This window comes from Pantherophis guttatus, chromosome 1 (assembly GCF_059756535.1).
Source record: "Pantherophis guttatus breed Tessera chromosome 1, ASM5975653v1, whole genome shotgun sequence".
NCBI lineage: Eukaryota > Metazoa > Chordata > Lepidosauria > Squamata > Colubridae > Pantherophis > Pantherophis guttatus.
In genome coordinates, this window is record NC_142063.1 from 307,224,054 (window position 1) to 307,239,151 (window position 15,098).

Here is a 15,098-nt window from a genome sequence, read left to right on the forward strand (position 1 = left end):
ACCCTAACCCTCCCTCTTGGAACATTTGGTGTATTCCAATTGTATTAGCTTAAAGTAGACTGCTTGATCTTTTTACCCTTTGATATAAATTTTCAGATCGCAGGAAAATCCTGCATAAAAAATATCTACAGTTCACAGTACATTAATGTGATCATTTTAAGTCGTGGATGTAATCATCCAATAATAATTGTCAAAGTGCAAAGTTTTAAAAATGGGGATGTTTTTCTATCAAAATCTCTCATAAAACTACTTCTGACTTCTTGTGGAACTCCAGGGTCCTACAGGTCCAGTTAAGAAAGGTTGGCTTAAAGAAACAGCCACACTCCATACATAATTTGGCACAACCTTTAGATAAATACATGAAATGAAGGATACAATTATGAAGAACAGAAGATATCTGCAGGATCAGCTCATTATTTTGTAGTACTGAGGACGGATTAAAGCACTGTCCCTGGAAACTTATACGGTAGAAACATCCCATGACAGGGAACCTTAAAATTAGAAGATTTTTCCATGTGATCCTTCTGCTTTCTTGAAACCTGATTGTTTCATCCCATGTGATTTAGAAAATGTCTTTCATGCCTGTAATGAGAAAAGTAGTATTTTGAATTTGAGGTGGGGGCTCTATACATTCCATCTAAGGCAGTTTATGTGGTTTGTGAATGTTTTCTACTTCTACATTTCATAACTTAATTAAACAGTTTTGTATTTCAAAGGGAACTCAGTGGTATGAACAAACATCTGAGGAACTTATGGCACCCACCCTTCTCCCTGAACTTCATTTACTGAAGCAGGTATGCAAGGCGATTCTGTTCTGCAAAGTGACTGAGATGTAGCTCCTAAGCCCACACACATGCAGACAGCATTTCTGAGAATGGAGGTTTAAGAAGATATTTTTTTCAAGGGCAATACCTCATTATATCAAACTCCCTTGACTTTGTCAGGAGGAGGGATTCTTTAGAAAGTATGGGGACTTCCTCTAAAATAAGGAACTTGAAGGTTTTTTGTAATCTTATCTACAACTTCAATTTGTTATGCTTCCAGATCAGAGTGAAAGGCCCCCGATATTGGGAACTGCTGATCGATTTAAGCAAAGGGGTGCATCATTTAAAGTAAGTTATGGTGAACATTCTGAATAGTTGCATGCTGTCTTGCAATTTTATTGACTCTGGAGAAATGTTGGAACCCAAATATAAACAGCTGTTTGACTATGGAGATTCTCAATCATCCAGGTCAACCAAAAAGTCCAGTTGCCCCTTGAAAAAGCACCCTTGGGACAAGCAGCTGTTTGCTGTTTAAGCGTGCTACAGATAGTACTCAGCTTATCGCCATTCTCTCAATCACCTGAGAGTTACTGAGAAAATGTAATACACTGAGAGTATATGCACCAAAGATAAATTTCTTGTGTGTTCAATCACACTTGGCCAATAAAGAATTCAATTAATTCAATTCAATTCAATTCCATTCCATTCCATTCCATTCCATTCCATTCCATTCCATTCCATTCCATTCCATTCCATTCCATTCCATTCCATTCCATTCCATTCTAAATTTATTATTGGTCCTTAAAGATACAGCTGTTGTGGCACCATCACAGTCACATGATCAGAGTTCAGGCACTTAGCAACGTGTGTGTGTTTAGGACCACATGGGCACTTTAATTCCCTCCAGCCACTATCTCCTCCCTTCTATGCCGTTAGCCCTCTGTACTTCATGCCCCCTGCTGCCCTAGCTGACTATCACTGTATACTTAGTATACTGAAGTATTTAGTATTTTATTGAAGTATACTTAGTATACAGAAGTATTTGTGCTGTACCATCCATTCTTAAATTACATGAGCAACCATATAGAGCATATCATCTTGCACTGTTTGTACAAAAAGAATAAGTGAAACAGTTTAACTCAATATTTCCCTCTTTTTTTTCCCAGATCAATTCTTTCAAAGGATGGTGTCCTCTATGTAAAACTGAGAGCTGGGCAGCTTTCCTACAAAGAAGACCCCATGGGCTGGCGAAGCTTGCTAGCACAAACTGTAATGCACCGAAAAATAGATACCTATGCAGTAAAGGTAGCTCTTCTCCCCCTTTGAAATTACCATGCTATGTGCTACCGCCTAATCATACCAGCAATGATGCTAGATAACACATTTTCCATTTTGAAAGTGTTTTTTAACTAAAAGATGGTCCTTAGAAAGCTGAATTGGGTTAATGGAAAACGAATTCAGAGATATGGTAGAAAGAAAGGCAGGTGCCAGCAGATTAATAGTACCTGCAAAGTACAAGCATGCCTTGTTTTATTGAGCTTCACTTTATTGCTCTTTGCAGATTTCTTTTACAAGACCCTGTACCTGCAAAAAGATTACTTGCCGAAGGCTCAGATAAGGATTAGCATTTTTAGTAATAAAGTATTTTTAATTAAGGGTTGTACATTTTTTTAGACATAATGCTATTGCACACCTAACAGACTACAATATGGTGCAAACATTGCTTTTACATGCATCGGGAAACCTGGAAATTGTGCAACTTGCTTTATTGTGATATTTGCTTTATTGTGGTGTTCCGGAACCAAATCTGCAATATCTCCGAGGAATGCCTGTATTGTGCCCTGGCATCCCAACAGAAATTTCTGTTGCCCTGTATCACATCCCTGTTTTTATTATGTAACTTTATTTTTTGTATTTGTCTAGAATCAGTTTAAACTAGGCAAGACAAAATAGCCTAAAACTCAAAAACCATCAGGTTATCCACTAACCTGATTGATTGATTCACATACCACCTCATTTCAGAGATTCTGGACGGTGTTCAATTTTTTTTTTTAAAAGAGATAACAAACCATAATGAACCAGATCCTCTCAAAGATTTCTGAAAACTTAAATTTTAACTATTCTCCAGAACAGGGGTCTCCAACCTTGGCAACTTTAAGACTTGTGGACTTCAACTCCCAGAATTCATGAGCCTTGTAGACTTGAAGTCTACAAGTTTTAAAGTTGCCAAGGTTGGAGACCCCTGCTCCAGAAAGTGATAAGAAAGAGACCACTCTTGCCTTGGGGGTTAGCAATTCCCAAGGAACGTAGCAGCCACTGCTTCTTGCTCTCCCTTATGTTAAGAGGGGACCTTCAGCAGGCATTCCCCTTTTCACTTTGGTCAAGAGGGCAGCATCTGCAAAAAATGGTGTAGGGTCTCCTATTTGGGAGGGGTGGGGTTGAACTCGATGACCTACAAGTTCCCTTCCAACTCTGTAAATCTGTTTAGGAGAGGTTATCACTAAGATCCCAAGGACCTGAGCCATATAGGGTTGAATTGCACCTGGATAACAGAAATGGAATGCTGGTGGAGTGGGGGTGGGAAAGAGACTGATACCTTGGATGGTGAGAATTATGAAAGATTGGAACTGCTGTAGAAAACCCCCACCCCTGAGCCCAGTTCTTGAAAGGTTAGACTCTAAGCAGTGTCTCATGATTTCATGTGACAGGAAGAATCATTTTGAATATAACATGTCCAATGTAGTACTATGTAGAGCTTTATATATAATAACTATTATTCTGAATTGGGCTTGGAAGTTTATAGATTACTAATACAATGTCTTAAGAATAGGTGCTAGTTTGTCAAAGTGCATCTTGGGCATCAGCAGTCAGATCACTCTATTCTGTACTGACTGTAGCACCACACGGAGTGTACTCCACTAGTTTAAACATGTGGCGATGAAGGCATGACTATTTTTCAAGTAGTTCTTCTTACCAAGACACCGATGATGCGGGGTGGTGGTGTGTAAAATGTACTTTCTCATAAAGAATAATAGTTTGCAACCAAAAAAAGGGAAATCTTCTAATTTCAAATATCATTTTATTTTTAGCCAGAAGCTATTTCTGCTTTCACATCTGATCCAGCACTGCTTTCATTTGCTGACTATTTTTGCAAGCCAGCTGCAACTATGGGGCAAGTACGTTGTCAGGTATAAACCTAGCTAGGAAAATGGGAGAGGGTGTATAAGGGAATTGATTATATTGGTCAAAAATTCTGAAGTGTCTAATGACATAGATCGTCCTTATCCAACCAGGATTTCCCAGCTATATTGGGCCACAATTCCCATAATTGTCCCAGAGGATATGTTGATCAGAAATTATGGGAACTGTAGTCAAAGACATAGGGAGTAACGAGGATGATCAGCAGTAAGGTGGATAGACTTAATTACAGTGGTGATGAGAGCATCACTGGAAGACTTAAAAGACCAGGTTAGGGACATAATGGCAAATGCCTATGTGGTTGCCAAGTCACCAATGACTTTATCACCAAAGCTCTGAAAATGCCAAGGGAATTGGTTTCTCCTAAAATAGTTCCCAACCATGATGAAATAGTTAATATCTATACACACAGTGCATTTTAAATAAATGAACAAGGGATTCATTATTTTACATTTAATTCTAGCTTTCTGATATTGGGATCCAATAAGAATATGTGATTCAAGTCTATAGATGGAAAAAAAATTGAACTAAATGCTGTGTCCTAGTCTAGGTAGTATAGAACAGAAAATACTTTTCTGTTATGCAGAAACTTTGGGAAGGTTCCCAAATTTGTTTTGGAATTGGACTAATTAGAAAAAAAGCACAAATGTTTAAAAGAGTAGATGGCATGCTTTGTAAAATATATTTTTCTTGCTTCAGAAACAGGAAGTTTTTGACCTCTTTTCATCCATTCTGTATGAGTGTGTTACTCAGGAGAATCCAGAGATGTTGCCGGCTTATATAGCAATTGATCAGGTATTTTTTTCTCTCCTCAGCATGTGTTCTTATTCATATATATACTTATTTTCTAGTTTAAAGAAAACATTAAGTGCATTTGTAATCTACATTTATTTTGATTGCTTGAATTATGCTTTAAAAAGCTATTTGTAATAATTCATCCTCAGTCACATTTTATTTTTATGCCTTCTAGAATTCAACAAGTTTCCATTATTATCTATAACAAACATATATCTGAGGAAAATCAAATTCAGTGAAACATTATCACCTTGTGATAATTATCTTACACATAACTCCTTTGCCCTTACTGTATTAATTTAATTCTATCTTCATTTTCTTTCGTGTTAGGCTGTGAGAAGATTAGAAAAAAAGGAAATGTCTGAGACATTTGATTTGTGGCAGATAAAATTGGTTCTAGAGTTTTTTAATTCCAGAAGTCATCAGGAAAGAATAAGGAAAAATCCACATGCAGGACTTTTTATGAATTCAGAATTTTTACCTGTGATGAAGTGTTCTATAGATAATACCTTGGATCAGTGGTTGCAAGGTAAAGCTTTCATTATTTACTTTGCTGGTAGAAGGCTACAATAAGTTCTTTAAATTGAAAGTGGTTTCTACTTTAATATTGACTTTTATCCTAGAAATGAAGAAAATTAATGTGGTAATTACAAACTCAGTTCTCTGTTGGTATATAGTGAAGATGGAGGCATAGGCATACGAGGGAAGTATCAGTAGGTACAAGGCAGTTCCAAGATTAGCCAAAGGAAAAAACACACTTTGGAAAAAAAATTAAGAGGTGCGCCTCTATTAATGATGTGGAATCCATAATTAATACTTTTTAACTGGTAATAGAGAGAAGAAAGAGGAAATGGGTAATGATGATAGTGAAAGGTATGAAATATCTCAGAGGAAGAGATAGCTGGTTTGCTAGAATTTTGAACAGAACTCTACTTTCTAATATTTGGTGCAGATTTTATTGATTGATTGATTGATTGGTTGGTTCGATTTATATGCCGCCCTTCTCTGGAGACTCAGGGCGGCTTACAATGCGTTAAGCAATAGCCTTCATACTTTTTGTATATACCTGCTTAGTAGGGCTTTCGACCCCCCCAAGCGGTGTTCTTTTTTATACAAAGTCAGCTTATTGCCCCCACAATCCGGGTCCTCATTTTACCTACCTCGAAAGGATGGAAGGCTGAGTCAACCTTGAGATCCCATTTATATCCTCCAAAATATCTCCCTTATCTGTATTTCAGCTGGCGGTGATATTTGTTTACATTCCTATTTAAGTGGACAACTTATTGATGAATCTCAATTAAGTATGTTGGCGTGTTTCCTTGTATATCATTCAGTCCCAATTCCAGGACAGCTGTTAGCTGCAGGTTTGGAAGGTAAATTTACCATTTTGGTTCTTTTAAAAATATTTTAACACAAAGGAAACTCACATTTTATATTTGGAACAGATTCCAAATCTAGTGATTTGTATTATTTTAGACTTTCTATCCCGTTAGCTCAGTGGCTATCTCAGCTTTCAGATAAAGGCCTTAGCATTTCTGGTAAATACCAGGAACCGAAGCACTTACTAAGAAAATCCAATAAAATTGATTTCACTGTATTAAATAACTTAATTAAATAACTCATCATTAAATAACTATTATAGAATTTCATTGCATTCTGAAGCATACCTCACCACTTGCAAGAGACAGAATGAATTTATGATTGACCAGATGAAGACTAGATTCATTGTCACCATTTAATATTGTTGGATGAATAAAACCCAATAGGCTAGAGAAGGCATAATTTTTAAAGCATGGTGATGTGATTATCCATACACTAAATGTATTAAGTCATAGTCAGATCTATGAACCCTGTCAAAATGTGCCGATTGGATGTCTGTATTTTAAATAATAGGAAAATCAATACTGCTGTACATCACCAAAGAGCTATACAGGTAGTCCTCGACTTATGACCACAATTGAGTCCAAATGTTTTTGTTGCTGGTTTAGTGGTTTAGTTTTATTGAATTTCTATACCGCCCTACTCCTGGAGGACTCAGGGCGGTGAACAGCCACGAAATAAAACACATACATATAAAAATTTAAAATTGAATAAAATGAATTAAATAAATTTGGCTGAATTAATACCCATAATTTAAAGTGAGGTTAAGTGAGTTTTGCGCCATTTTATGACCTTTTCTGCACAATTGTTAAAGTGAATCACTGCAGTTATTAAGTAAGTAACACGGTTGTTAAGTGAATCTGGCTTCGTCAGTGACTTTGCTTGTTAGAAAGTTGCAAAAGGTGATCACATGATTCCAGGACACTGCAACCATTATAAATAGTCAGTTGCCAAGCGTCTGAATTTTGATCATGTGATCATGAGATGCGGCAAAGGTCATGTGAAAAACGGTCGTATGTCACTTTTTTCAGTGCCGTTGTAACTTTGGTCACTAAACAAACTGTTGTAAGTCAGGGACTACCTGTTTTTGTTTCTGAAACACAGCATTTTTGTATGTTATGTTCTTACAGCTGGAAAATTGTTTTCTCTCAAAATATTTTCTAGGTATTACAAGCTTTTCTGATCTCCTCTTGAAATTCAAACCACTGAAGATGCCAGTTCGTGCACTGCTGAGGCTTGCACCTCTTTTGCTGGGAAATCCACAGGCAATGAGTTTGTGAAAGCAATTACCTGAGTCAGCAAACACAGTACCAATGTGGTATTTGACATGGAATGAAAGATACATAGCAAAGATACAGCTTTGCTTTCAAGCTCACAAACTTACATCTAACAAATTTTCCCATTCCCTTTTTATGTTTTCAGAGTGAACAAGAGAGGTTTATATATTGTTGGATGGCTGACATGCCAGTGCAAATTAATACATCTACTTTTGTAAATAAAATTTGTTTGCAAAAAAAAAAAAGTCTTGATGATAAACTTGAAAAATAGACCATCTGTACATAAAATATCAGATCCATGCAGTGCAGCATTCTTTGGCTAATGGCATTTAATCATGTCTAAATTGTAACAAACAACACACACACAAAAGTGATGGTTAATAGTTTTGAATTGCCAGTGGGAGAAATGCAGACACCAAAGGAGTTTATCTCACTGTCTGACATATTTCCATATAAATTTCCAAAGGCTCAGATTGCTCAAAAGTAACACAAAATATACTAACATGGGCAGTGTCCTGTGCTACTTTTATGTTCTGTCAGTATTCAAGAAGAATGTTTGCTAAATGGTTTGTGACATTCTATCTTTCAATCTGGGCTACTTTGGGGTTTTGTTCTATATAGGAGGGGTCCCCAACTTGTGGGCTTTGAGGGGATTGCAACTGGCCAGGGAAATGGCTGGGGAGGGGCGCATGCATGCGCATCCTCACTTGTGCAAGCAGCAGGCGAACGCATATGCATGTGTTCCATTTGAGGGAGCGGTAGGTGCGAGTGTATCGCCTGCGCAAATGGAGCTGCATGCACGCGCGCTTGCCGGCCGCTCATGCGGAACCATCCCCTCTCCCCCACCCAAAAGCTGGAAACATTGGGGAACACTGCTATATAGTGTCCTACTGCCTAATACATAGTTGCCTTTATTAAGTTGTCTATCTCGGCCGTCTACTCCATGTTCATGCAGGAATACGCTGAATCACCAAACGAAGTCAGTCTGTAGATGTCATCAATCTTTAATCCACAACAAATGGGTGTCAGAACAAACCGAGTATGAACCACGCAAAGTTGGCGCTGAGAGCTACCGTCTCTCAGCGCCGTTTAAACAGTCCGTGCCGGCAGCGCCTCACCCTCCGATAGCGCGTCTCAGCTGATCCTGGTTTCGGCAGATTGCAGCACTTCCTGATTCCTGCCGCATCATCCTCCACCACCTTCTCCGTTGTGTCTCCCCTGCTGCCTCATCCCGTTTTGCCTAAACGCGTCCCGAGTCGATAACCACCATCACCTGATGAATCGGTATTCTGCCATCACCTCTAATGCACCCAGTGCTTAGCTGGACCCCTGACAGCGTAGACTTGAGGGACATATTGTTATCCCTCTCCCCCTCCAGTATGTGTGTCGAGCTGTGGCTGGGCTTGACAGTCTATATATGAAATGCTTTTAAATTCATCTTCTTTTTTTTTTTTAATTTTTTATTAATTTTTTTTAAAATAACATTACAAACAACATATACAATACTTCACCCTGTGCTATACATAAGAAAGGAAGATTTGGTTCTTCGGATATATCCTCATGATCGCCAAAATCCACGTTCTCGGGGTACAGGTACCGAAGCATCCAATTTTCCCAGCGCATAGTCCACGAATGGTTTCCAAATTTTCCAGAAAATATCTTCTTTATAGTCACCATTTCTAATTTTAATATCACATGTCATTTTATCGTTTAAAGCTAATTTCCACATTTCACAATACCATTCTTCTATTCTAAAATTCACATCTAATTTCCAATATCTGGCTATTATAATTCTACCAGTTATAATCATAATTCTAATCAATTCTTTCTCATATTTTGTTGGTTCTATTTCCTTAATTATCAACAGTAATATAGTTTCTGGTCTCAATATTATTGCTTTCCCCATCATTTCAAATATCATTTTCTCCAATTGTTGCCAAAACTTTTTAACTTTATCACATTTGTACCACACATGTTCATAAGTCCCTAATTCTATATCATATCTCCAACATTGTTTACTAATTTTGTTATCCATCAATGACAATCTTAATGGAGTCAAATACCATTTCCAAACAACCTTATAATTATGCTCTTTAATCCTTATAGATAAAGTCTTCATAATTCTACTCTTCCAATTCACATTCCAATCTAAATCTGATATTTTAATATTAAGTTCTTTTTCCCAATTCAACTTCATCACCCTTTGTGGTTTTCCATCAAAATTTATAATCTTATATACCTTACTAACGAGTCCCTTTAGCCTAATTTCATCTTTCATAATTTGGAATACTAAATGTTCAAATTCAGTTTTACTTCTACTTATCGAACAATTGTCCCTTACTTTCTTAGTCCATTTTTCTATCCGTATTTTTTCAAACCAGCCTAAACCCAATTTTTCAATGATTTCTTTTTTCCTCCTTTCATTTTCTGAAGTTTTTAACCAATCTATTATAATTTGTATATTTTCATCTTCCATTACCCTATCACGACTTATATTAGTTTTAATCGGCCAATTTTCAATTGTCTTCCCTAAGAAAATTATATCTGGAATTAAAATTTTAACAAATTTATTCCAAATTTTACTCAGTCCCTTTAACCAATAGCTATTAATTACACATTTTGATTTGGCTTTATCTAAAAACCATGTTGAGCCAAATCTCTTGATGTCTTTTAATTCTAAATCTCTCCAATGACTATCTTCACCTTTAAATATTTTTACCACAGTCCGAATAGCATAAGCCCAATGATAATTGAGTAGTTTGGGGATTCCTAATCCACCTTCCTTTTGATTTTGATACCACATTTTCTTCACTAATCTAGGTCTTTTCCCACCATTGCAAAATTTATCCAATTTCTTCTGATATCCTTCAATATCTTTCTCTGTCAAGTTTACTCTGGTTTCTCTTCAGATCGTATAAATCTTTCGCCTTTTAAATTCATCTTCATAGCACAGCCATACCTTTGCTTCAAAAATCCTGATTTTATATAGATTTTTTAAAAGGTTGAGTTCCAACAACTCTTAGTGCTTTACATTATAAAAAGCTACAACAATAAAGCAAGAGTACAAGAGAGATGTTTGTCCAGAAAAGAACTACCAAGCAAATTCAAATATTATAGGGACTTGCCCCCAAAGCCTGGGAGAATAACCAAAATTCTAACGCCTTCTGGGAATTAAAGCCTTTGGTCCCTCACCAACACAAAGCAAAGACACATATTAAATGAAGCTGCAATGCATGGTTAATTATACCGCATAAAATAATTTGATCTTTCACTAGTCCCAGAAGAGAGATTTCTGGCAGCTAAAATCTGACCAAAATATGATAACTTTTCCAGGTTGTGACTGACTTCACTCCATTTTTTTTCTATTCAACTGCCAGCTCAGAGAATTGGAGTCATTTTTAAACATCTGAATGAATATATTGCATGCAAATATATGTTGTCTTTGGGTGGTTATTAACAGTCATCTATGGCCATGATCAGAGTTATTGTGATGTAGTTGCTGAGTTAATGACCATACAAAACTGCCTCATACTGGGTCAGATCTTAAATTTACCAGCTGTATGGATTTCAGCTTCCAGCATTTTTAGGAATAGCCATGTTGGTTGGGGAAATCTAGGAATTTTAATTCTTAAAATAAAGAGCATCTGCAATGGGAACAGCTGGTCTATTTTTATATCATCCATTTTTAATTGGTATAAGTTCTCCAAGTTCTCAAGTTGCAGTCTTTAACAGCTATGCTTTAACTGGAAGGTTTCAGAAATCAAATGGAAGACTTGGTTTGTGGAAGACTTCAAATCTGTACTTTACTATGTCATTTGCCACATGTCCTAATGGGACATGAAACTACAAGTTACTTTTAAAGCAATAATTAAATCTAGAAGGATGGGCAGTCTTGGAACTTTAAGGCCTCCAGACAACCAACCACAATTGCACAACATCAGCTAAATTGAAGCAGGAACTATATAAAACTATATAAAAATGGTGCTGCATAACTCCACATTCCAATACTTCATGCAATACCTCATGTGTATTGCCACGGCACCCAAACACAACATTGATTGATGTATATAAGTAGTCTTCAACTTACGACCACAATTGAGGCCAATTGCTTGTTGCTAAGCAAGGTTGTTGTTAAGTGAATCTCATCTGATGTTAGAACTCTTTTTGCCATGGTTGTTAAGTGATTCATGTGGTCATTAAGTGGCATCCTCCCTTTTAAGCCAACTGGGAAGATCACAAATGGCGATTACATGACCCAGGACTCTGCAACTGTCATAAATACAGGCTGGTTGCCAAGTGCCTGAATTTTAATCATGCAACAGTAGGAATGCTGTGAGGGAATGTTGCGGGTCCCATTCCCAAGGGAGATACACCTGGTGGGACCCAGAAAAAGGGCCTTCTCCATGGTCCTTGGAGCCCTCTCTCTGGAACATCATTCCCCCAGATTAGAACAGCCCCCACCCTAATTCTCTTCCGGAAGGCGCTGAAGACCTGGCTCTGCCAGCAGGCCTGGGGAACCCAGAGCGGGATAGAGCCCATTAAATGGCTCATGTGATCGGCTGTCACTGGGGCGGGAGGTGGGGGTCAGGGGTGATTTTATTACATTAATTTATTTGATTTTTTATGAGTTTTACTGTTCTTTAAATGTGGTTTTTTATATTTTGTAAGCCGCCTTGAGTTGCCATGGGCGAATAGGCAGCAATATAAATCTAATAAATAAGTAAATAAATAAATAAAAAATATAAATGTGAGAACCGGTTGTAAGTCATATTTTTCAGTGCCATTGTAACTTCAAACAGTTGTTAAATGGTTGTATGCTGGGCACCACCTATAAAAAAGCCACATTTATGGTGATCACTCATGCATGTGATTCCATAGAGTCAAAAACCTTAGTTAGTACAGGAATAAAACACAAACGCTCTTCCCAGAGGACTGGAGTTGCACAGATAGTCCTTGACTTGCAATCATTTATTTAGTGATTGTTACAATAACACTGAAATGTGACATTTTTCACACTTATGACCACTACAGCATCCCCATGATCACAGGATCAAAATTTGGATGCTTGGCAACTGGCATGTATTTATGTCAGTTGCAGTATCTCAGGGTCATGTGAATATGTTTTGTGACCTTATTTGTACCTTATTAGGGCTTAATTACCCTAAATGAATTAATAGTACTAATAACAAATTAATATAAGCTCTTATTGCATGCCCAAAGAATAAGTTTAATGAACATTTATTTCTAATTTTTTTACAAGCGAGATAGTACACAAATTGATAGCACAACAATATACACATTTATTCATTCAGGCTTCATTCATTTAATCATGGTTTCCAAATCTGTTTTTTTTTTTTCATTTCTAGAGTTATATATTAGTTACTAGACCTGATTTCAGTTGACTAACAATCATAAAGGCTCATTAGATGACTCAGATCAACCTACCCTACAAGCTTGTTGTGGGGAAAATTGAGAGATGGAATATTAAATGTCTCCCCTTGAGCTCCTATTTTTTTTAAAAAAAAATGACCTATAAATCTATCAAATAAACTAATAACAATTTTCCAGGTTTAAACAAGATAATGTTAAAACATAATTTACAAATCATACTTACTGGTTTCACAATGCATTAAGCCACAAGTCATATTGAGGCTTTGCATGCTGTTTTAATTCAGCCAGTGAGTCTGTGATATTTACCTATAGAAGCACATACAAGATTCCCTCTCACCCCTTCCAATATTATGCCTTTCTACTATATGTCAAAAGTTTGTAACCAAGTACGGTATGTATTCTCAATTTGCTACTAAGAAATATCAACGTTTGTGGAAAATGTCTGGGAAACGGCAAGAATATTGTGCTGATTTGAGTTGACCAAATAAATTCATACAAAGGTGGGATAAAAATATAATACCAACCATAATAATAGAGGGGCCAATTCTGATTGCACAAGACCAAGCTGGAAGAACAAATGCATACAAAACCAGAGTTAAGAAAACAGCAACAGAAGAGCAAAAACAAAGAAGCTGAAGAAACAATTCACCAAATAGCTGCTGCAAAAAAGATGGCACATAGGGTTTACATCAAATGTCATGACACAATTATGTTGCACAGGCCTATCTTCCCATCCTGCTTACAATCTTTTTGGACTGTTGCCTTCTGGCAGAAGATACAGAACAAACTCGGACCACACGTTTTCTGAATAGTTTTTATCCAGGAGCTATAATTGCAATCAACAATGAACTAAAGGGCCACCATCAGTGAACTATTGGACAGCATTATTTGGTCTGTTGTGTGAATGTTTGGGTGGTTTAGGGATGGGTAATTGTGATGGGTGGGAGTGTGTTTGGGGATTGTTTATGTGTGTTGGACCTGGTCTTTGGGTGTTAAGTGAATTTCGTTGTATGGGGATACTGTATATACACGTACAATGACAATAAAGTTTTTATTATTATCTGTAGGAAATAATCACTTGCCTGCAAACAAGAATTGGTAGGACCACAAGCAGTGGGATTCAGCCAGTTCGCACCACTTCAGGAGAACCGGTTGTTAACTTTCTGAGCAGTTTGGTGAACTGGTTGTTGGAAAAAATCCTTGAATTAGAGAACGGTTGTTAAATTATTTGAATCCCACCACTGACCACAAGTAATAGAAAATGAAGAGCTCTGGGATTTTACAATTCAAACAGACAAACATCTGCCACACAACACTCAAGCCTTAACAATTGTGGATAAGACAGACAAAAAACCTGGATAGTGGAGGCATCAGAAGAGAAGAGAAAGAACAGGAGAAAACCACAAAATGCAAACACCTGCAAGCAGAAGCAGAACGACTAGTGCAAAAAAGCAAAAGTAGTACTAATAGTAACACCACAGGCATTGACAAGATCACTTGCAATCACTCAATTGCAAAAGGCAGCTTTCTTGGAACAGCTTGCATCCTACCACGATAGCTTTAATATTATTAAACAACATCTGCCTATCTCGGGTCCTTGGGAAAGCCTCGCTAGATGGACAAACAATGCCAAATCCGGTGTAAGCATCTGGCAGACTGTGAAACCAGCCATCGTAATAACCATGGAATAAACTCGCGTTCATACGAAATAAAAATACGTACTCACGGTTCCGTAAAGCAGCAACTTCCACTTTCCCAAAGCACATTCGAAATCTGCACGTGAATGAAAGTTCTCGGAACTGGCGTGTATTGCTTCCAAAAAATAAAAAATAAACGGCGGGGAAACCACAGCAACCTTTACTCTGCCTTTATGCGTTTTCAGAAAATGGGACCAGCGAAAAGAGCTGCGCGCAGCCCCCAGAGAAAAGCTTCCTGTTTCATTTAACAAATGAAGAAGTAGCTGTCGTCAGATTTGAAAGCAGCCGGTAACGTGGCCAGGACCAATGAGTGGGGCAGGGAAGGCTGAGTTTCATTTCTGGCGCCCGTTACAAACGCGGCGATTGCGCTTTCTCCGCACACGTGGAAGAAGGCGCCCCTTTTGCTCCTCTCTCGTCCGCTTTTGGTTTTCCGGGCTACGCTGAAGACGAACCGGTCGACAGCCGCAACGTGCGGGGGTGGGCTTGGGGATCAGAATCCCTTAGGAGAAAGCGGCGTTCGGTAAGACGGGGTTCCTTTACTTTAAAATCGATTTTGGGGGCTGCCTCCTTAGTCCTGAGTTTTGGTCTGGTCTACA

The 15,098-nt window shown here is 37.7% G+C and overlaps 1 protein-coding gene and 1 long non-coding RNA gene across 20 annotated transcripts in view; one reads left to right on the forward strand and one right to left on the reverse strand.

Annotated features, from left to right (window-relative positions):
* ANAPC1 (anaphase promoting complex subunit 1) overlaps positions 1 to 7,659 on the forward strand; it is a 57,726-nt gene extending 50,067 nt beyond the window's left edge. For 10 of the 19 annotated variants that reach the window (XM_034427532.3, XM_087883257.1, XM_087883258.1 and 7 more), the window contains exons 41-48: positions 717 to 794; positions 1,045 to 1,112; positions 1,931 to 2,069; positions 3,854 to 3,952; positions 4,662 to 4,757; positions 5,088 to 5,286; positions 5,996 to 6,130; positions 7,302 to 7,659. In XM_034427532.3, the coding sequence (XP_034283423.2) occupies positions 717 to 794; positions 1,045 to 1,112; positions 1,931 to 2,069; positions 3,854 to 3,952; positions 4,662 to 4,757; positions 5,088 to 5,286; positions 5,996 to 6,130; positions 7,302 to 7,417 (930 nt within the window). In that variant the 3' untranslated portion in view covers positions 7,418 to 7,659. The remainder of the gene's footprint in view (positions 1 to 716; positions 795 to 1,044; positions 1,113 to 1,930; positions 2,070 to 3,853; positions 3,953 to 4,661; positions 4,758 to 5,087; positions 5,287 to 5,995; positions 6,131 to 7,301) is intronic. The other 9 variants (XM_087883261.1, XM_087883263.1, XM_087883265.1 and 6 more) reach the window with 2 other exon arrangements.
* Positions 332 to 14,770, reverse strand: LOC117671579 (uncharacterized). The gene is made up of 3 exons (XR_015731559.1): positions 14,528 to 14,770; positions 13,888 to 13,985; positions 332 to 582 (listed from the first exon to the last, which is right to left on the reverse strand). It is a non-coding gene; the product is annotated as an uncharacterized LOC117671579 (long non-coding RNA).
* Between the last annotated feature and the right edge of the window lie 328 nt (positions 14,771 to 15,098).